The sequence below is a fragment of the Vigna unguiculata genome, chromosome 5 (assembly GCF_004118075.2).
Source record: "Vigna unguiculata cultivar IT97K-499-35 chromosome 5, ASM411807v1, whole genome shotgun sequence".
NCBI lineage: Eukaryota > Viridiplantae > Streptophyta > Magnoliopsida > Fabales > Fabaceae > Vigna > Vigna unguiculata.
The window spans coordinates 11,903,046-11,927,656 of NC_040283.1; the positions used below are offsets into that span (position 1 = coordinate 11,903,046).

At 29.7% G+C, this 24,611-nt stretch overlaps 1 protein-coding gene across 2 annotated transcripts; it reads right to left on the reverse strand.

The window, feature by feature from the left end:
• Positions 1-556: 556 nt before the first annotated feature.
• On the reverse strand, positions 557-2,885 carry LOC114184305. 2 transcript variants are annotated; one of them, XM_028071601.1, is made up of 3 exons: positions 2,736-2,885; positions 1,671-2,418; positions 557-1,590 (listed from the first exon to the last, which is right to left on the reverse strand). In XM_028071601.1, exon 3 carries the CDS (start codon positions 1,475-1,477, stop codon positions 818-820), a length of 660 nt encoding a protein of 219 aa, XP_027927402.1. In that variant the 5' UTR covers positions 1,478-1,590; positions 1,671-2,418; positions 2,736-2,885; the 3' UTR covers positions 557-817. The 2 variants fall into 2 exon arrangements, with proteins under 2 accessions (XP_027927402.1, XP_027927401.1); XM_028071600.1 differs by lacking the exon at positions 1,671-2,418.
• Positions 2,886-24,611: the final 21,726 nt, after the last annotated feature.

The following is a 24,611-nucleotide window of genomic DNA, read 5'->3' on the forward strand; positions in this document are numbered from 1 at the left end:
GGTTTGACGGAACTACTTCGTCATGTTGTCGGATTCAACGGAACAACTCGCGAAAGAGTCGAAGGGGAAAATTTCTAGCATAAAAGGGGTGAACTAAATATGAATTGGCGTCAAACCTCCATTTTTATTTCAGTTGAAACCTTTTTGTACTCCGTTTACACTAACACTCTTTTTCCCTTGCCAAAGGAACCCGAGGGTTTTTTAATGAGGTTAGGTTCATCTTAATAAAATTTTGTTCCTATAATTCTTGTTTTTTCTGACATAAGCATTCTCGACTACCTAAGCTCGGCTTACGGGCGGCGAAGAGCCGTCTAAAGCGACTACCTAAGCTCGGCTTGGGGGCGGCGAAGAGTCGTCTAAAGCGACTACCTAAGCTCGACTTAGGGGCGACGAAAAGCCGTCTAAAGCAACTACCTAAGCTTAGCTTAGGGGCGGTGAAGAGCCGCCTAAAGCGACTGCCTAAGTTTGGCCTAGGGTCGGCGAAGAGTCATCCAAAGTTACGACTAGTTTCATACATATTTGACTTGAGGGTTACGAACAAAAGATATACGGAACGACATCGGTCTATTTGCATCAAAAGCTGCGGTTCATACTTAAAGCGTTCAAACAAAGAAACATATGATAAAACCAAGAGGCGGAATGTCAAGTAGTACAAGTATATCCCTAACTTCGTACTAAGTTAAGACTTACAAATTTTTCGCTTAAAATAAAAACAAAAGTTCGTAGGTGTGTACTACCCGTCGACCATATGGCCGTCAATGACGACCTTCAAAGCATCAACACCAGAGAGATCGGCTGAGGGGCATAGGAGGCAGACCTATTCCAAGGCCGCCTCGAACCCTATCCCGTAAGTATTAGCAGCTTCATTAGCCATTTTTTCCTCTTGCTCTTTCCACACTTTTCCTTTATCCTCATCCTCAGTTTTGAATCGACGAACGTCTTCCTCCAAGTCAACCACCTTCTGGGTAGCCTCCCTAAGGGCGGCTTGAAGATCTGTCGATCTGATTTCCCGCTCTCTAAGATTCTTTCTCAGCTTGTCCATTTCCGTTAGCTCGGTGGTCAGCCGAGATACTTCTAGCTTCAATGCGGTAAGCTCTTTGTCTTTCTTTCCCTCGATCAGGCTCAGGCGATTCAACCTCTCACACAACGAAATTAAAGACACCTTGACCTTGTGTAGAAAAGCGCATATATCTTCGCGAACGGACGACACATCCTGGTTCATCAGACATTGAAGGTCACCTTCAAATACATTGTGAGCCATGTTGTGTGCTGCATGACGGAATGACAAGTCCCAGAAGCTTTGGCTAGCGTTGCTCGAGCCCTCTAAAGGCATCACCCCTATAGATGAGAAGGAATGGTCCGGGCGGGTATGAGACGATGTTGCCACAAGTTCGGTTTTAGTTCGGAGGGCGGTTCCTCTCCGTCGCCGTTTCAGACCAGACTCGGATAACGTCTCCTCCTCATCGGAAGGGATCATGTTGGTCTCCACAACCCTGACAGGGACCTCTGTCACGACGGATGGGGGTGTAGGAGCTCAGATACTCTTCAGACGCCTGGCAAGGTCTTGTTTCGACATACGCATCATCGTCTCTGCAAAATAAAAACCCAAGTTTCATTTCAAGTTCACAAAGTGAAATTCAAATAAATTAGAAAATGACTCGATGACCGACCGATATACAATTTGAGATCATCAGGCTGAAATTCGAAGCTCAACACTTGTTTTGTCTCAAAAAGCATTTTGAGCCGTTCCAATAGGAAACAATGTTCCCGCTCTTGGGGCTCGAGATCCTCTAGCTGCCTCGGTCCAACAAAATTAGGATTCTGAGTCCAGTATAAAGGGAAGCCCTCCAGGAGATCCGATTTTTGGGAAGGAGCTAAGACTTTCAGAAAAGAGCCTTTGAACTTCTTGTAAGACAATTGAAACAAAGTTAGAAGCCCGCGCCCACCGACACCACTCAAGGATGACCATATCTATTTTGTTGATTTCTTCATCTCGAAGAAATACAGAAATACATTCGTGCTCGGAACAAGACCGAAGTGAGTACACAAAATATGAAAAGCTCAGACAAAAGCCCAGCGGTTGGGATGAAGCTGAGCTTGGGCCACATTCAGCTCGGTCAACAATGTCTTCTCAAAGGAACTTAAGGGCAGTCTTAGCCCAACCTTCGAGAAGAGAGTAGAATAAAAGAAGCAAAAATGCCCCGAGGTAGGATCAGCACTTACGTCTGCACACACTGGCTCATCCAAAGCGCATCGGGCGACCACATCATCATTTTCATTACTTTGACAGATTCTCTGACCTCGACGATACTGATCTATCAGCTGGTCGGATGTGAAGCCTGATGTCTCCCTACGAAGGCTCAAAGGCGCCCAAGTGTACAACTCATCATACGATGTCATCACGTAGCAGCCTAAGTTCTCCTCGCACAGAAACAACACAACCGGAAAACCACTAAAAACCTCAGAAAAAGGCAATCGGAAAACCACTCAGGCAAGTAAACCACTAATATCCACTCCCTAAGGCAAAGGTTTCTCCTGAAAAGGGAAAAGTTCGAAGCTTTTTCACTACAAACCCACAGTCTCTAACCAGTCCATCATATACCTAAGAAGCAGATTATTCGTAACCCATTCACACCCTAGTTTTCTCAGAAGCGCAGTGACCAGACAAGCAGAGATAACGTCTACAAACCAACAATGCAAAAGCATGACAAAGAAGAGGATTGAGATCTTAGTACCTTTGGGCGAATGCCACCGCAAAGATTGGCGCATGTTTTTTCTTCGCTTTTAAATCTCCTTGGGAAGTCGAGAAGACGAAGTTTCGAGCCAACAGGGGCAAGCGCAGCGCAATTTTGATTTATGATAGCAGACGAAAGGAAAAGGTTGTAATGATGAGACAGGTTTAAGAGGAAAACCCGCAAACTGGACAGTTGAAACATTCTGGAAACGTGGCACACGTGGCACATTCCTATTAGTCGTTATATTAAATAAGAACTTCACGCGCGCCAGGATTTCTTAAAATGACCTCTCTGCCCAGTAAACTGTTCAAGAGGTCGGAGGGTTAGTGTTATAGCCAGGCACGTCCCGACCTTAAAGCGATCTATGGCCCATCTACGGTTGACCCAATCACGCCCAGGGTCCATATTAAAACGGTAAAGGATCACAACGTCAAGGTGGATCTAGCAATCACGTGGGATGCGGAGGAAATCTCGTTCCGTACGTGGCGGAACCACCTCATCACGTAGTCGGGTTTGACGGAACTACTTCGTCACGTGGTCGGATTCAACGGAACAACTCGCGAAATAGTCGAAGGGGAAAATTTATGGCGTAAAAGGGGTGAATTAAATATGAATTGACATGAAATCTTTTTTACTCTTGCTAGTACTTGATCGGTAAACGAACGGAAAACGGCGTGAGGAACCGATTACAGTGTTGGCAAGAACAGTAACTAAAGTAGTCGATATTTTGATTAATTATTTTTTGTCACCACATAATTTTTTTGTAGTGTTGGGGAGAACATAAGACTTATAGTTAACTAATTGCAAAAATCCGAGTAATAAATATTAAGATGAATAAAATTGGGGACTAGTTGAAGGATTGCTTTACTATGTATTCAAAGTTAAGTAGGAAGGGAGAAGGGTCTTATAGGAAATGAGTTGGTGTTATTTAGCATTTATGAATAAAGTCTTAGGGAAATGGAATAGTTATTTGGAGAGGATGTCATAATTCAATACAGAATAAAAATAAAGAAACAAGAGATGCTTATGGCTATGGTGTGATTAGGCATTTCAAAGTGGGTCAGGCCTGCTCGCCCGGTCCGCCAGCCCGCCAGTCCGCCAAACAAATGGCAGATCGGGTTAAAGTTTCCAACCCATCAATCAGTTGTGGTCCGACTTGTCTAACTTGTCAAAGTGGAGGGTCAGTCCGTCCTGGCCCGCCAACACATTTTCTTTTTTAAATTTTTTATATTTAAAAATTTAAAATAATTAAAATAAATAAAATTTTTATATTATATAAACAAATTTATGAATATATAAAAAATTTATAAACAAAAGTTTTAAAAAAGTTAAAAGAAAATAAAACAAATTAAAAAAAAGTGGCAGGCTAGCGTGTCGTCCCGTCCTGAGACGAAACGAGTTGTAGTATGTAACCCATTTTGCTCTGACGAACGAGTCTAATCTGACTCGTTTTCGACGGACTAAAACGGGTCGGACCTACCCATTTTAACACCCTTATGTGTAATCATTGTTATATTGTTATGCTCTAATCTGAACATACCAAAACCCAAGAGAAAAGAAAAGAAAAAAAAAAGCATTAAAAAGGTAACCTAAACCTAGGAGAAGAGAAAAAAAAGCACGAAAACGTAACCTAATTACATAAAAGGACATGTATGACACATTCTTAATCGATACGGTACTAATGTTTTAACTCATCTCATGTATGTTCGTGTGAATATGTCAAATAATCACTCTTTTAAAAAGGTTAACACCAGAAGAAACTATATTAATTTATTTTAACTAAGATATAAACTAAATTGGAAAAAAACAGAGAGATCATACGAAATAATTTTGAAAAATATTGAAAGAAAACCCTATCAAACTTAAACAATAATACTGATAAGATTGTAGCAGTAGTTCAGAGCTCTTAACAATATTATATTAGTTTTTTTTTTTTTTTAAGTTTTTCACATATATATATTTCAGATACAGAACAACACTAAATATAGAACAACACTAAATATAGGTATGTCTCGACGATAATTGAAATCGTGTTTCGTCACCTCTTTTGTTATAAGCCTGGTTTATTTTCTCTCTCTTTTCAAATCGTCTTTGTTATTCTTAACTCTGTTGGAGATTCTATTTTAATCATAAGCTAACAATAAAGGATATAAGCCGATCAAGAAAAATTACTAACTGACTAATTTGATTCTCATTTATTTGTTCAATATGAAACTTTAATTACTGAACATGTTACTTGTAAACAATTATATTATTGAATGTATAGTTTTTCCTTTTAAATTGATGTTCTCCTTCTTCCGAAGCCGCCCCGAAAGTGAAATCGAAAAAGTTTTATGCGAAGGCACAAGTGTTGGCGTGTTAGGCATTCGTATCATTTAACTTTGAACAAACATCATTATCTGTGACATGTGAATGACCCATGTTCTGTTGGGTCCACCCCAGAAACTGATGTACTATCCAGTATGAGATCATATATTCCATCCAAAAATTCTAGCATCAAAGTTTACTAATTATGTACAATTTAGGGTTTTGTATAGTGGGTAATCTGATTTTCATTTAATGCAGAGAAAGTTGTTACTAAATGTGATTGTTGTGAAACAAACACCACACCAGGAAAATCTATGCAGCTCTCAAGGAAATGTTATGAGGATTAAACCCTTAAAACTTCTCATTAAAGGATGAAAATTTTAATAAATCCAGGTTCATAAATATGTACAGTTTAACGAGGAACTGCACTCTGGCGATTTTTATTGAAACGTGGAGGACCTCATCCACTTCTGCATTATTCATGTTCTTTAGTGATATTTTGAGGTTCATCGATGATAAAGATGTAGTTATAAATTGTGTTTTTAATGCTCTGAATGAATATGCTAATTAATATACATATAATTAATAAAGTTTATACAAGAAAATCCTAGTGCAAATCAAAATATTCATACTCAATCAATGGTTTTTTCATTATAAAAAATCATTAAATAATAACTCATTTTAAAGAAAATTAATATATATATATATATATATATATATATATATATATATCAATTTACAAAAAATTAATTAATATTTAAAATAATCTTTATTATGAATAAAAAATTATATTTAATTTATAATTTAGAGTCTAAATTAATTCCTAACATTAACTAACAAAGTTTTAAAATTAAAAAGTAATTTTTATACAAATTAAAATTAGACTCTAATTCACAAATCAATTATAATTTTAAAAATTAATAAATTTTAGTTTATATATTAATTTTTAAATTAATTACTATAATGACTAATTATATTTTTTACCTCTAAAGTTATACTATTGTTTTATTTAGTAATTGGTCCATCAATGGATGAACGATTGTAAACTTGCTACTATTTAATTTGAGTTCAAACTTAATTTTCAGTCAGAAACTTCAAAATATATTATTGATGTATTAAAAGGTTTTTAATATATTTTAAAATATAAAAATCCGTACACACAGGTGTATTTTTTTAAAGGTTTAGTAGACAGATATTAAAAAAAAATAAAATTAAGAATAGAATTCAAATTGGTTTAATTCGTACGGATAAATTCAAAATATTCATTTCACTTGCAACACTGTCTACATTAAAATATTAGCTTGACATTAATATACATACCTTAACTTGCTTCAGTCTTAAATATCAAGAATGTGCTTTATTTTGTTGTAAACCAGTGAAATGGGAACAAATTGGTCCACCTGTTTGCTCACATTATTATGTTCTTGCCCTCAACAAATTGAGATTCTATACCTTTCAAATTAATTTCAAGCATAAATCTGAATGGTCCTAAGGTATAGAACATGTACATGGTCTAGAAAGTATTATATTTAGTTAATAAATAGAACAGATAACATTTATAACTGGCGCAACAATGGTGGTATTTATTCCTGGTGAGTGAAGTGTTTCCAAGAAGCTAGGCAATCTTATTAGAAGTGACATGCATGGCTCTGCTGCTTCTTAATCTGCTGGCATCAATTCACAGTTAAAAGAAACAAAACCCTATATACTGAATATGACATGTGATGCTAATTAAGGACAAGATAGTTACCATTAGAATGAATTACAAAATTACTTACATGGATATTATTTACATGATTTCTGCATAAAAGAATTAACTTGAATTCTGCATTTACTTGGGAATTAGTTTTAATGACACACATGTATCTTCTACATAGTGGCATGAATCAAGAGCTGTCCAAACTCCTAATGATTATTAAAGTTGCTATCCAATACAGCACATAGAAGAGCAAAAGTTCCGTTTCATTCATGATCATCTTTTTGGACTGAGATCTAGATAATTCTTCATATGGATGTAATAGATTCTAAGGTATCATGAATGATTTGTATTCTAGTGTTTGAGTACCACTATAAATAAATTCCTATGATGATGGCCTTCAATCCAACACACAACACAAACATACCTTCTTTTAGGGCATTATTTTCTAGTGTTCTTTCTTTCTCTGTCTCATTAGCTTAATACTTCTTGGAAGAGATATCATTGGGTGGGGAAAAGGTACTCTGCTTCCTGAGATTTAAAGCAATATGATAATTTATATTGTAATTAGTCACGGGAAAGCAGATTACCTCTTCCTTGCAAAAGTTTGATCAACTTGAAACTCCATTGGTTTCACTCTAGCTTAATATTGTGTTTGGAAAAGCTAATCTGTATCCTGAGGTTTAGAGCAATATTTTTCGTTGCGTCTAATCCTTGGGATGCAGATTATCTCTTCCTTAACATCAATGTAGACCAATTTAATTGATTATCTCGACATTTCAATAGTTCAATGTTTCTTGATGAAGTTAGCAATATTATTGGGTGAGGACAAAGTTAATCTGCATCCTGAGGTTTAGAGTACATTTTTGGTGTTTCTAGTCCTTGGGATGCAGATTACCTCTTCCTCATCACCAATGTATCCATTCAATCAATAGTATAACTATGTTGGAGTGATTTGGAAATAAAATTGATCTCTCGCAAAAATCAACAATTACTATAATTACAACGTTTACCTACTCGTGACAATTACCATGATTATTACATTAATTTTTAATTATTGTGATTGTTATAATTTGTGTATATTTAGAAACAATTTTGTTCTTTGTATATGTATATCATATTGTATCTTATGTATTCACATATTTACAAAATAATATATTTTACTATGTCAATTTGACATAGTATCAAGCGTATGATTCGTACGTTACTTTTTGCATTAGTAATTTTTTTATGATAATAAAGGATATCCTAAAATCATTCTTGTTGAGTTGCTAAGAAAAAATGTCATCTTATATTAGTGTTGAACATAAGAGTGCATGATTTGATATTCAACTAATGCACCAACTATCCTATTTGGTCCCTAATGATTGAGATGTACATCTCAAAGAAAGACACACATATATATATCAATGAAGACTTACCATCACCTTCTGACATCGACCCATTTTTTTTATATTGGGGGACAAACAACAAAATTGTTAAGATATGTTTTATTAACTTCATTGGTTTGTCCCCTATTGAGAATTTTATTTGATTTCCCATAAATAAGATGGTTTGGGTGCAACTGGAATGACTTTAATGACATTGACATGTTCCAGTTAGTAGAATGTCCTACTTGCCAATCATTTTGAGATTACAACAATTATATGCATATGAGAAAACTACTTCACAAATGAAATGACATTATGTAAATATAAGATATGATAGTTTGTCACAACATCCATTTGATGGAAAAGCATGGAAACACTTTGATAACATGTATCTAGATTTTGTTATTGACCCATGACATGTAAGACTTGGTTTGTGTTCTGATGGCTTTATTGTGTTTAAGTTTCAACATTGTCTTCCTCTCTTTGGTTTGTATGTGTTATTCCTTATAACCTACCACCTAATATGTGTCTGACCAAACCTTTTATGTTTCTAACATGTGTCATACCTAGTCCAACAAACCCAACCACAAAAATTGATGTGTACTTACAACCTCTTATTGATGATCTCATAATTGTGGAGTGAAGGTGTAATGACATATGATATTTTCAAAAAAACAAAACTTTGTAATACGAGCTTGCTTAATATGAACAATAAATAGTTTTCCTGCTAATACTATTTTGTCTGGATGGGGATGAAAGGTAAACTAACATGTTTTCATTGTATGGATGACCCTAAAGCTTTCACATTAAGACATGGTGTAAAACTTTTGGGTTTGATTGTCATCGTAGATTTTTGCCAAAAGATCATCCTTTTAGAAGTAGTAGATAAAGATTTATGAAGAACAAAGTTGAATTGAATGATCCTCCTTATTTGTTGAATGAGGATCAAGTATGACAATTTTTCCATGACTTTCCTAGGGTAGTTGATGGTCTATTTGATATGTTGCCAAGATATGGAAAACTTCATAATTAGACAAAAAGATCAATATTTTGGGATCTCCCTTATTGAAAAGACAACTTGTCAAGACAACATTTACGTCATGTACATTGATTTTTTTTTTGACAATGTGTTCAACATTCTGATGGATATCAAGTAAAACAAAGAACAATGAAGAGGGAAAAATGGATGTTGCTAAATTTTGTGCAAGGGTTAGAGTTGCTTTAATTACCTAATGGTAAATTATCAAAACAAAAGGCAAACTACACAATGACAATAAAACATGAAAATCAATTTATGAATGGATCATTGAATTGAAAAGGTCAAATGGTTATGCCTTAAACCTTTCAAGGTGTGCCAATGTAGATAAGGGAAGTATGCATGTGATGAAGAATCAGGATTGTCATGTATTCATGGAGTGTTTACTACTAATTTTATTTCTTTCATTATCAAAATTTGTTTGAAATCCCATAGCAAATTTAAGTTGTTTCTTTAAAGATTTTGTGTTTTAATCGAGGATAAAAGATGTAGTGATAATGGAACAAAATATATCAATCATAATATGTAAGTTAGAAAGAATTTTTCCACTAAATTTCTTTGATTCAATAGAACATCTTGCAATTCATTTACCCATGGAAGTAAGTTACTTTTTTTCATTAACTCATTTTTTTTTTAATTTACTCATTTTCATTCTTTCAAATATATTCTTTAATCCAAACACAGTGTAATGATGATGTTATAAACAAAGAGATAATAGAATAAGACAAAAGAAATAATAAAAGAAACTATAAGTAGGAATATTTTTTTTCCTTCTTCTAATGCAATAAATCCTTATAATTCCCCCTCTATTTACAGAGTTTCTACTTATTTTTTAAAAAAACATTTTTTAATAATACAAAGAAATTTTTACTTTTTATATATTTGTTTAATTTATTTACTTTTATACAGTCTTTTTTGGTTTTTAAATGATTAAATTTTCTATCTAATTTTAAATATGTATTTTTTTTTTAAAATTATTATTTTAAAGACATTTATTTTAAATTTAAAAAAATAACCAGTTTAACAGAAAAAAAAATATTCATTTTAATAATCCAAGGTACTTTTATAACTATAATTAGTATTCATATGATGTGTGTATTCTGAAGCATTTCATCAACATTAGGGCTGATGATTTGTAAAATTATTTTATTTATGTTAATAAGTAGTTTCTTTCAGTAGTGTTTGGATTATTTTATTAACTATTAATATTAATAAACTTAAATGAAATTGAAGTAATATTTGTGTTGATAAGTAGTTTCTTTCAATAGTTTTTAGATTATTTTATTAACTATTAATATTAATATACTTAAATGAAATTGATATTTCACTATTTTTCTCTTTAAAATAATAATAGAGATGGCATCTATTTATGACTATGGTATTTTAATTATTATTTTACTGTAATACTTTTTTAAATTATTGAAACTTTCAATAAAAACTCAATTTTTTATTAAAATTCATAATTATTTTATATTATAATAAAATATAAATTTTTACACAAATATTACTTGAACTTTAATTTATATAAAATACTTTAAGTTATGATAAATTTAAAATAAATTAAAAAATATAAATTTATAGTTATCAAAATATGTAGTTTCTAATATTAAGATTTGATTTAATAATTAATCATGCTATTATTAATATTTTCAACTTTTAACTTGTTGATAAGTTAGTTTTATCAAATAAGTTCAATTTTAGATAATTATTCGACTTCTGGGTTTCAGCTTTTAATTGATTTTAAACTTAAAAGTTAAGATTAAAATTAATTTTAATTTCTTTCATGTGTGAAAAAAGAGTTGGTTTCAGTTTGAAAATGTAACCTCCATCCTTGCGGGTTTATATGGATTTCTCCAAATTTGAAAAAAGAAGAAGAAATTACATGAAAATGGGTTTCAATTTAAATTCTAAACTCCAAATATTTGAACTCATTTTTCAAAGTATTAAAACCCTTTTAAAATGGGTGCCAAAAGAGGCTAACATGCTCGGTCTGTCCATGACCCTTTAAAAAATACTCGGGTTAAGCTGACTCTTTAGATCAATAATTATAACTTGTTTTGTATAGGATGGACTAACGGATTAGACTAAGCTGATCCATTTGATTTGATTTTCTTTTTCTTTTTTAAATTTGTTTATATATATATATATATATATATAAATTAATATTTAAAACATATTTAATCGAATAAAATATTTTTAAAATTTTTAATTGATTAGTTAATATTTTTAATTAGATAAATTAAAATATTTATTACATTTACATGTTACATTACTCAATTATAACTAATAATTGAAACTTAATGTATAGGGGTTAATAATTTAAATTACAATACTATTACATATTTCCACATTTAAAAAATATAATATAAAAGATTAACCTTTTTAATTATTTTTATTTTATTTTGTTTTTTAAAAATGGACCAACACATCAAGAAGGATTGGCCTGCATTTTGACATGTCAAATTGACGAATTGGATTGAACGAACCAGAACGAACTGACGGATTGAAATTTTCAACTTCACTCATTCCTTTTAACACAAACTTACACCGTATAATTAGGGGTGGCAATGCGGGCCAGCCCGGCCCGCATAAGGCCCGCCCTGCCCCGCACACTTTATTTAGGCTGCAAACACTGGCCCGCCCCGCATATTCCTTGACCCGCGGGCTGGCCCACTTTTTTTTTAATTTTTTTAAAAATTTTATGATAAAACTTTCAATGTTTACATATTGGGAAACTTTAAGAAGTTCACAAAATTAAGTAAAGACTTTGGAGAATCGGATGATAAATTGATAATTCAACATTTTCATCATATTCATACTATGACATACACAATGTATTCTTTAAATTTTAGCATATTAAAAAATACATAATATTTGTCTTTTCCAGATATACAAAAATTTGAAATGTTAATACAAGAGTCCATAAAAAAAGTAATTGATATACACAAGTGCAAGTTTTTTTTTTAATTTTATGCGAGCTTGAAGGCCGGTCTGCGCGGACCGCGGGCCAGCCTGCATGGACTGCGGGCTTATGCGAGCGGGACCAATACGGGCCTGCGGGCTCACTACCCTGGCCCGCGCCGCGTTTTCTCGTTGGCCTGCGGACCGGCCCGACGGCCAGGCCCTAATTGCCACCCCTATGTAAATTTCAACCCATTTTGTTACCATTACTTTTAAACTATTGTCTTATTTAAAAAGGAAAGTTGACCTTAGGAAAGTTGACCCTATAGAAATCTTTAGTTAGGCTCAAATGACAGCTTGGGTGTGGATGAAGCACAAAATCCCAGCTGCCTTGTTCTCCTATAGTGATTGGTGCTTATCCCCACATACATGTCTAAAATCTCTATGATACGGTAATGTTGTGTGTTTCAGTGTGATAGGTAAGCAAATGCAGGTTCCTCAAGTGAAGGGAAGAAAGTATAATAATGCAAGGCTTCAACTATAGCGATGCTGCAGGATCCAGTCTGCAACACATCAGACATGGCTGAGTTCTATAGCTATGGAACTGCACAACAGTAGTGCTAGAGGGGGCTGACTGCTGCTATATCAGAGGCAACAACTTCATATCTGCAATAGAGGGGACTGTATGTCAATAGTTTCATAGATGTTGCAAAGCCTTATGTGTAGTGTCATGGTGATATACTAAGGCTACATCTTTGTTCTTGGTAGGTTTTGATTGATGGCTCTTTCTTGCTAAACTATGTATCAACACTTACAAGTTATATTTTTTGTATAAGGGTTAGAACACCCCTCAAGTGCTCTACTTAATTAAATTTTATTCTTTGCTGATAAAAAAAAAAAGTTCTCTTTTCATGCAATTATATACTTAAAAATACCATAGTCGTTCAACCATACCCTTCTATATTGGTAGGACATGTTGGTTAACTCAAGTTTCTTTATTTAGAAAAAACTATTAACAAGTATTTTTACTATATTTGTTAAGAAATAACATAACATTTTTTTTTATATAAGTGTTGTTATAATATATTGTTATTTTTAATAAAAATATTTTAGGTAGTGATTCCTTAACCATTATATTTGTTAATTATTTATCTATTTATTAATTTTTATACTCGCATTCAAAGCTGACATCTGATTCCAAGCAATATTTAATGAATTTCTCGAATAATGAAGTGAACAAAAAGAACATTTGTTTGGCCTTTATCTAGCATAATATTGTTGCTCGCACAGCCTTTATCGCCCTACCACCGGATCTCCATGCTTAGCTGATGGAATAGATACTAATTTTCCATTATTTAAATCATTGTGATTCGTGAAAACTTTTTGTTATCTCTTTTTTTTTTCCTTCTTTTTCCTTCTGTTGTTTATATTATTTCTCAAACAATCTTATTTAACACTCTAACTTAATGAATATAAAGACTTCGTTCTACCTCACTCTAAATTTTACATTTAATTTCTATTATAATTCAAGTCTTACTTATCCAAAAACTTAATTCTTGTAAAAGAGACTCAATACCACCATTTTTATTAAAATAGTGTTAATGTCATTTAAAAATGTTATATGTCAAAATCTAAATTTTTTATTTATTTTTTATTGTTATAATTTTTATCAATATTGAACTGAATTTTTTTCCTTTTTAGAATTTTATCCGTCATGATAGCACATTATTAAAGAACTTGTTATCAATAAAATTGAGATGCCAAAAGTTCAAGATGATCCATATATGACCTTCTAATCATATTACCAAAGTTGACAAGAAAACCCTTGTAGGTACAATACGACAACACAATTTTTTAGAGTTGATAATCTTTTTGTTTCTTTACATATTTTCCTATCAGACATATTAGAGGTCGCTAAAAGAACCTCCACGCTAATCATTTTAATTTATGGGTCATGTAAGTCATATTTTAATTTATACTTCTTATATTGTAATAATTACATTTAATTATAATTCATTGTGTTGGGTAAATTGACAAATTGAGTTTGGAGGAAGACAAATCAAACATAGATTTGTTGAATCTTAATCCATCCAAAAATTCAATAGCACAAAAGTCTAAATCCAACAATACTAGTAATCAAGGATGAGTGACCCACCTAGACATATTTACTTAGTTCCATATATTGAATGATTAGATTTTTATCTTGTAATTTTTTTTAATTGTGTTAATTATATAACTAACTGTTTATCATTCAATGTAGGTCTCGTAAAAAGTTGTTTGTAGTTATACCTAGGGATTCACAATAGTATGGTACTGTTTCCTTTAAAGAAAACCCAACTAAGAAATGAAAAACTTATTTCAAGGATTATTTTAACGTTTTTCATTACATTGGAAAACTATTAGTGTATATTTGACTAAAATATTTTCTTATTGTAATTAGAGTTTTGATTTATACAAATATTTTAAATAGAAGGAGCAATACAAGGTCACTACAATTCAAGTATTCTTATTTATTGGATTTTTTTTTTCATTTTAGTGTAATAGGAAAACATATTCATTCAAACGTGACTATTACATTATGTTATGGATGAGAGTCATCATTTAAGCAAGAATTTCTAATTTCTATAAAGAAGTAACATATTTCAATAATTACTAAAATGTATTTTACTTTTATAAGTTTTACGTAATAATGTAAGCCAAATGTTTCGAGTCTTTAATTATCAATCTTTATTGACATGTGATATCATGCAACAAATAAGAGAACAATAGTTAACCTATTGTATATACTTCACAATACTAAAGATAAACATGTGATTACATATTTTTCTAATATTTTGATGCATTTAATTTAAACATGAACACAATGAGATAATTGTCACATTCCTATGTTTTTTATTTATTCCTTTTCTCACTTTTCACTAACAAGACATGCATAACCACAGATTACAAACTCCATCATCATCAATCATGTAATGTGATTCTCACTTTTGTAATTGAATGTGACTCGAAAATATTTTCTATAATTTGCTTACACATAAACAAAGTCTATTATATTACATTTGATAAAATTTAGACATCATTTAGTATTGGTCTTTGAAATACACGAAATGAATGGTAACAAAACACTACGGTCAAATATGCATCCAGAGTTCAACACAAAAATGATTTTAGCTAAAGTTTTATCAAATTTAAGGTCATACTTATTATGTGTATGTATTAACAAATTATAAAAAACAAATTTTCAAACCATATAACTCAATGATTAAAGCTTTAATACAAATAATTAGTTTTTAACCATTTATCTTAAATATCAATTGAGAACTAAAGTTCCCTCAATATATGCATGACTACAATACTTAACATATTATAATACATCTTACTTTTTACGGTCAATTTAAACTATACTTTTCCCTATAATTTTCTACAATACGTTTTATAAATTTTCTATAATTTAATCTTTAAAATTTTAAACAAACTAATGACTAAATAATCAAGTCGTTCCTAAAAACTAAATTAATTAATTAATATCTATAATTTTTATCATGTTTAAATTATAATTTTAAACATCTTATAATATGTATTGCTACACAAAAACTAATTTTATTATTTCAAATTTCAAAATTTTCGAAGGAAGAAAATACAATTTCTAAAACTTTAAAACTAGAAAACTTGCTTTTCCCTGACTTAAAATAATTATTTTGAAATCTATAAAAACATTTCAACCCCTCTTTATTCACTAATAAAACAAAATATTTTTTTTCAATTTTGTATGAAAAGTAATTTGGAATAATTTGCTACCCATTTTTTTAAAAATGTTTTGTACAAGATATTTTTTACAAAATTTTTTTAAGAGATATTTTTGAATTTTATAATTTTTAAGAATTAATTATTTATGAAGGAATTATCTGTCAATCAAAATTCTTAGAAAAAATGAAAAAAAAAATCGTAAAATTTTATACCAAATTTGTAAGAAAAATTAATGAAATATTAAAGATTCTAGTATTATTTTTCTCAACTTGTTTGTTTTTAAATTGATTTAAATGAATAAATACTTACAGTTATTAAGAAAACATAAAACTACTGTATTGCAAAACTTGAATAAATAACTTTGTACTTTTACATACTGTAATTAATATAAGAATTGATATTAAATCTCTTTAAAAAAATTATATATTCTATGCCCTTTAAGGAATATGTGCTTTCTACTTGTGGAAGGATTATTTGGCAGAAAACGGTCCTAGTTTGGCACGGTGAGTGACCATAAACACTTTATTCCCACCATCATTACTTGCTTATCCTTAACATGTTCGGATCCTATACTTCTTATATATATCAATTTCAAGAATGACATTCCTATGGTCCTCAAATGCAGGACACATATATGATGGTGTGAAACATGCCACTTGCAATGAAGCCAAAACAATTTTGTTAACAGTTGCATGCATGTTGATAGCTTCATATATTGCCCTTTTATGGCTTTGTTTCAATGTGTTTGCATCTATTCTTACGTAAGCTAGTAAGTTACCTAAGGTGCAAGCATGAAAGAAAAGATGACCTAGGGTCCATATCATGATTCCCTTCTCAAGCTTAATCTTCACCCTATTAAACCAGAACCTAAAAAAGTAAGTGCATTTATTTCTCCCACCCTAGGAATTTGTCTGGTTTTCTTTTTATGTTTTTTTTTTCAAAAGTTTTAAGTGAGTTACTTTCACAAAATTTATTATCTATGGATATATACATGGTTAAGAATATAGACTTTTAAACCTAACTCAATCCTACAACATCTTAATTTATAAGGGGAGGTTTGCACTCACATATATACTCTAAATTGACCTTATATCTCTAATCGAAATTGTCTTATTTCTAGTCGATATGAAACTTCCAGCATACACCCCTTATGTTGAGGTATATATTTCGAGTGTGAGAGACATTAACGGGTGGTCCGGTAGATCTCACTAGGATAAACCCTAACTATGACTTTGATACTATGCTAAGAAATGAACTTTGAGTCTAACTCAACACCACAAAAAAACTTGTAAGGTGAGGTTTGTACTTACATATATACTCTAAATTGATTGTATTTCTAATCGATGTAAGACTTGTAATCAACTGCGATAATGATAAAGCTAACATAGGTCTTTTGAAGAACAATACGGTCGAATAAGGTCATTTTATTTGATTTTTAATATTTTTTCATCAATGGAATGATTTAATTAGTTGTACTAAATGTAAATAACGGATTTTAAGGTGAGGTTTGTACTTACATATATACTCTAAATTGATTGTATTTCTAATCGATGTAAGACTTGTAATCAACTGCGATAATGATAAAGCTAACATAGGTCTTTTGAAGAACAATACGGTCGAATAAGGTCATTTTATTTGATTTTTAATATTTTTTCATCAATGGAATGATTTAATTAGTTGTACTAAATGTAAATAACGGATTTTAAATATATCTCATAATTAAAGTATGCGCATATCATAAATATGATATGGAAAATGATATACCTCCTAAAAGTTTAAATTTACTTTTTATTTTTTAAAATCTACCATTAATATTAAATTTAAATTTCAGCGTTTTTAAAAGGCATGATTAATAACTGAAAATAAAATATTAAAATATAAATTACTATTTTAAATATGAAATATAATTCATATATTGAAAAATATATTTATTTATTATAGACTTCACTTCATGTATACATTTTTGAGTTAAAATCTTACTTACTTGTGATGGAAGAATAGTACTATTAGTTTTTCTGAGAGAGTAGTAGAGAAGTTTGACATCATTCTTAATGTGCATAATAAATACTGTAGAAACAGTATAACTTTGTTAATTTTCATGCCATTCAAAACCTATTTTCTATACATTTTCATTAGTAGGTGCTTAGTAATATTACTTCGGTTCCTAATAGTAATACGAATCTACGTACTATTTCTATTTCCTACCTGTTTAATGAAAATACACAATTAATGTCTTATTTTATATCAAATTGTTTATATTTTTTATATATTATTTTTTTCTTTTTCATGACTCTATATTTTTTACATTAAGATTTTTCTTTCCTTTTATATATATTTATATATATATATATATATATATATATATGTGTGTGTGTGTGTGTGTGTGTTTGTGTGTATATATAGTTGAAGAAATATATATATATATATATATATATATATATATATATATATATATATATATATATGTATATGTGTGTGTGTTTGTGTGTGTATATATAGTTGAAGAAATATATAGTAATTATACTAAACTGTTAAAACAAGCCAAAAAAAATCTCCTTTAGAGATAAAAAGAATAAGAACAAGACACACGTTTTCATGATTTTCACGCAACTTGAACTTGGGACAATTAAGAGCTTTATTAAATGGCCATACCAATATATTCTGCAACCGTACAGTGGAGACCATACAAATGTAGGTGTGGCTTGCTTTCGTTTTCAGTTCAGGTTATCATATTTTGGGATTCTTACTTTAGAGTGTAGGAAGAGCTTCAAGAACACTGAAACCCTAACATTATAATAACTACTATTTTTGTATAATTTAGAGAGAATAATTTATCAAAAAGCAGTCAAAAAACACCATCGTTATCTTTGAAAAGAGAGGACCAAAGAAGAACATGGATCAGGTGGATTTGATTAGATGTTAAAGCATTTTAGCTTTTTCTTTGGACCCTATATGATCAATATTCACATCTCTTAGAATATTAAAAACTTTCTGTCGTTATAATTCCTAAATCAAACGATTGCTATCAATCCCACCTACTGCAACGATGATTTCTATAGTTCTCAATGTTATGTTTTTTTTTCTTACCGCTGAATTTGAGTACCAAAACCATGTACCTAGGTTTTACATGCCAGTCGAAGATTTTATACCGATTATACAACCGAGTGCAAATCTTATACAAGGTAAAATTTTTGTAAGATTAAGTTAGACTTTTACTTTTTAATATGGTATTAGAGTCATTTGAAGTATATATGTTACGAGATTGACAAGTGTATCAAATCGCACATGTATAAAGTGAAAAATCTAAGTATCGTTTTATAAAAGAATTGTGCTCTTGTAATTCACATTTCAATTAGACAACAAATTATACAAAAATAAAACACACAACAAAGTCTAAAAGAGATACAAACGCTCAAATTGCCTTGTGTTTGAACATAAGTTCCTGACAAGGCACCAAAAACTTGTTACGTGATTGACAAGTGTACCAAATCGCACAAGTAATAAAGTAGAAAGTTCAAGTATCGATTTCCAAAAGACTTTGTAAAACACTTGAAAACTCTTGCAATTCATAACTCAAATTAGACAACAAATTTCACAATAAACAAAAACAAAAATATTTATATTTTTATCAAACATATGGTGCAGTGGCAAATCTTCAGCCAATATGTTGAGGGTGCCCAAACTTTTGTTGAATTACTCTTTTGGTCTATTTTTTGTCTAAAAATATCAAGTTGTTCATCTAATATTTTTTAGTCTCCATTTGGTTCTGATTTTTTAAAAATTGATCAAATTTTATCTTTTTCGTATAATTTCTTAAAGTAGAGCAAGAATTTTTCACTAAAATTTACATTAGGATTATGTCAATTACATCAAAAACATAAATCATCTTTATTCCCAATTTCAATTTTGATGAAAATTTTTTGGTCTGATTCAATAAATTTAATAAAAAAATGACAAAATTGCATCATTTTTTAAAAAATTGAGACTATAATGAGACTAAAAAAATTGAGAACCAACTTATTATTTTTGAACAAAAATAGGAACCAAAAAAATAATTCCATATTTTTTATATAAACTAGTAAAAACATTATATTTAAATATTTTATGATAATTAAAATAATAAAATTACAATTATTATTATTATAATTATAAAATTAAATATAAAATAATTTTTATTTTATTATAATTATTTTTTATTTATAATAATTAAATTTGAAATCAATCAAATAAAAATGATTAAATTAAATAAATAATCACTTAAAAATAATATTAATAAAATAATTATTTTTATATAAAAAATACTTAAAAGATAAAATTGAAAAATAAATGTGAAAGAAAAAGACTTTTCGTCATCTATAAATATAAATATATAAAAAATTATTAGAAAATTAAATATATAATATATATTAAAATATATGAATATAAAAAAAAATGGGGGGCGGGGGATGACCCCCCTTTGTCCACACAATGGTTCGCCGATGATATGGTGTGAAATATATGATAAAGGCTTCACTCGGATTGGGTTTCATGATTCAATTCAAAGCAAAAACATCAAACAATATACTTTTAATTCATTCTCTAGCATTCACACATTTTGTAATAAGTCATAATGTTTTACCGAAAAGTCTAAACTTGAATAATAAAAATCCTATGTCTAGCAATTTTTATTATAACTTCGCATTAATGATAAAGATTCTAATGTTATGAACGACAAAATGTTTCACATCTATGTCTAGCATGTGAAATTTATTAGTTGTTCTATCATAATCAGGTTTTCCAAATCATTTTTCAATCAGTAGGTATTCTCACATATGCAATCAAGCTAGAATATGTAGTTAAAACAAAAATAAAACATAAGAGTGGTGGAAAACAATTATATTGAATAGTGGAATTCACAAACACTACAAGAAAAATTGATATTACCAATAACCAAAATTCAGCGGTAATGCTTAAGATCCGTCAGTAAATCAAAATTACTGATGAGATACTACGTCGGGCTACCGAGGACCAAAAATTTGTCGGTAAAATCGTTATAGATAAACTTTTATCGACGAGCCAAGATATCCATCGGTAATTACTAGCAAAAAAATTCGTAGGTAAATACATCAATAATTACTAACAAAAAATTTCGTTAATAAATCTGTTTGTAAATATCGACAGAAAAATCCGTTATTAAATTTGTGGTAAATATTGTCTGGTTCATCTTCTTTCTCCTCCGTCATTCTTCTTCTTCCTTTTATCTTTTTATTTTTTTCTTCTTCCAATACTTCCTCCCTTCCAACTCTTCCTTTACCACCACCATTTTCGTTTTGCATCGCCACCGTCATTGTTGGCGGATCCTCCTTCACCTCCTCTTCCTTTTCATTGTCGTTGCACCACCTCCGTGCTACCGTTGCGCCACCAAGATGTCGTCACCGCACTACACCACTACATCACCACCATGTTGTTGTTGTGCGTCTGACATCTCTTCCTTCCTTCACCTCATTCTCTTTTTCCTGCTTCTTCTTCTATTCTTCTACTTCTTTTCTTCTTCTTCTATACTTTTTTCTACCACCAACTTAATTTACAGTATCTATCTCATCATATTTTAATAGAAATTTTGCTGCTCCTTCTACCAATGAATTTATCGATGGAAAAATCCGTCAATAATATTTTTTTAATTACTCACAAATTTTAACAATGAATTTTAAAAATATAATTACCGACGAAATTTATCCGTCAATAATTTATAATAAATCCAAATAGGGAATTTTGTAGCTCTTTTTATTGACGAAAACCTCCTCAGTAATGAAAATCTGTATTATCGACATATTTTACTATCTAAAATAAATCAGTCAATAAAATTTTTCAATAATTGAAATTTAAAAATCCATCGATAAAATTTGTCAAAAAAATTGATTTACACCGACATATTTATTTTCGTCGGTAATACCAATAATTTTTGTAGTGAAATAGGTAAGAATAAATTACACCCAACCTCCATAAATAAGGAAGGTAGCTACTCCTTAACATTCTGAATACTAGAATAAAAATAAAGATGTATGCCTCCAGCCTTCATAATGCACCTCTACCTTCTCTCCTTTTAGATCAAGTGTTCTTCTTCTCAAAAGAATTATTTTTTCCTCTTTCCTCCAAAAAGGATTTTCCCAAAAGGGTTGCGTATTTCTTAGAAGGGTTGTTTATTTTGACATTTGTCAAACCTCTTATTTATATATTTTGCAAATTAGACTAGATCTGTAGTTTTGTACTTGATTTTGTATTATAGTAACCAACTTTATTAATATTTCCTCTTGTTGATAAGTTTGATAATCAAATTCGGTTGATATTTTTCTTAATTTTTTTTATATTTCTACTTTCCTGCAAAATATTAAATATGTAAGCCAAATAATTAATTTTTGTATTTTTATTAAGTAAAACCTAAAATATCTAAAAAGATAATAATAAAATAATAATAAAAGATAATAACAAAAAAAAGTGTTAATGTCAATTATCAACATCCTAAGAGAGATCTTTTGTTTATTAGATATATCTTATCATTCGTTATTCGGCCACTACGGACTATACATTAATGTTTAGTCACACGTTTAAGATGTATATATTTTGGTATAAAGAGGGTGTATTGGAGATTCCACCTTGATTAGAAATTAGTCAAATTTATAATACATAGGTAGATGCAAACCTTATCTTATAAACTAGTTTTGTAAGGTTAAATTATTTAAAGTAACTTTTTAATAATTAATTGTTTTAGTTAAGGATGAAACTTATAAAGTATTTCAGAATTAATTATTTCAATTAAGAATAAAACTTATAAAGTATTTTAGAATTAATTATTTGAATTAAGGATGAAACTTATAAAGTATTGGCTCATACGAAAGAATAGTTAGGAATAGTGATTTTGGTACTTAAAGAGGTATTTACATGTGAGAAACACAACTAGAAACATACAACAGGGTTGAGAATGATATAAATGGGCCAAGAAGGGCCTAAAGCAACAATAAAGTCCATTTGTTGTACAATTGTAGGTGTGATTTATTGCACAGAGAACTGGTGCTGGACAATTCTCTATTGATTTGATCAATTTTTGAAGAATTAATGTTGGTGGAGTTTTAAATTATGGCTGTGATTTATTATAGTATTCAGTGCCTGCGTTAATGTAGTTTTAATACTTAGGGTTCAACTCAGTAGTCACAAAATTTTGACGTTTTTTTTTTGTTTACAAACAAAAAAGTTTATTTTGAATAAATTCACATTACAATTTTTTTTCTAACATAAAATCAAATAATTATTAGCCTAAACAAAATAGTTTTACATCAATTTATAAAAGAAAGAAAAACAGAATTGTGATTACACATCATTAGTATGAATTTCAAAGCAAATAGGTTCACCTAATACGATCTAATTCTATAAATTAAATTTAAAAAAATTTACAGCTCAATTTGACCTATATATTTCTCGATAAAAAGAATTTTATTATTTAATATTAAAAATAATCAAGTTTTTGTTAATTATTAAATTTATGCATTTAACATTTATTTTAATTAGTATCTATGAATAATTAATTATGTATTAAAAATAATGTTATTATTTGCATAATGTGTGACATCCAACTCCTACATCCACTTTTATATTTATGTCATAGATAAATTAAGTTATGTTTTTCTTGTAATATTTTGAATTAGTATTTAACAAACTAGTTATGACTTACTTGAAGCACTCAATTATTTTTGTTCTAATATTGTACTATTTTTTAATTAGGTTGATAACTAAAAATTATAACTTTTGATAAAAGAAAGTAAAAGTTTTCAAAAATTTGACCCAATTAACAAAATTCAATCTAATCCATTTAAAACTAGTTGGATTAGATTGTGTTTAGTATAAAAAAAAAATGCAAAATCCTAATCTATCCCAATATTTTATTTAGTAGATTAGATATTGATTTTGCCTATACATCTTACTAAAGTCAACACTCGATACCATTAACCAAACCTATACAAATCATTTGTTTGTGTGAAATTATATCCACGTATAGGGAAATATGTTGGGAAAAAAACTTTGTCAATGAAGATTATTATCGTTTATATATGAAAATCACTTACTAATAGAGAAATAAGATAAAAAATAAGAAACACAAGAATATAAATGAAAACTACAAAATTGGAGAAAATCATTATGGTTATCTAATGACAACTAGAGAATAAAATTATATAAAAATTTGTACAATACATAACCACTCTCCCATGCTCTTTGACCTCAAGTATACTCACAATGTTGTGAATGCAATTTAATATATACATGTATCTTTTTCTAAAAATGCACATACACAGGGTAAAATGATAAATTTAGAAATGACAAATGTATCCATTTTCATAGACATTATTTGAACTCATTTTAATTTTGATAAAAATTATTACATTAACAGGAAACGAGTATAGATATACATAATGTTTTATCTTTTATATTGAATATGAAAATGTGAATGAGTAAGTACATATTCATCTTATTCCCAAACTCGTCCCAAAAACCTTTTTTTCTCTCGTATACTTGTTTTAATTTTAAATTGCTAAAATATCTTTAATTTTTTGGATAATTAAAAAAATTTATACTAACTTTCTTTTAATCCTTAATTTCATAACTTATTTCTAAAAGAATACATTCGATAATTTTTTTCATTTGTTTATAATTATTTAACCTTCAGCATGTTGTTATATGAACATGACTTCAAAACCCTAAGGTGCGGAAGTCACGAATTGCAATGATCAATTCTCTTATCATCAATGAGGTTGAAGCTCCACTAATAAATATTAGTAATTTAAAGCTAA

What these genes read in the sequence shown, in the direction of transcription:
- LOC114184305 (XM_028071600.1), bottom strand. Translation starts at nt 1,477, where the DNA reads ATGATCCCTTCCGATGAGGAGGAGACGTTATCCGAGTCTGGTCTGAAA.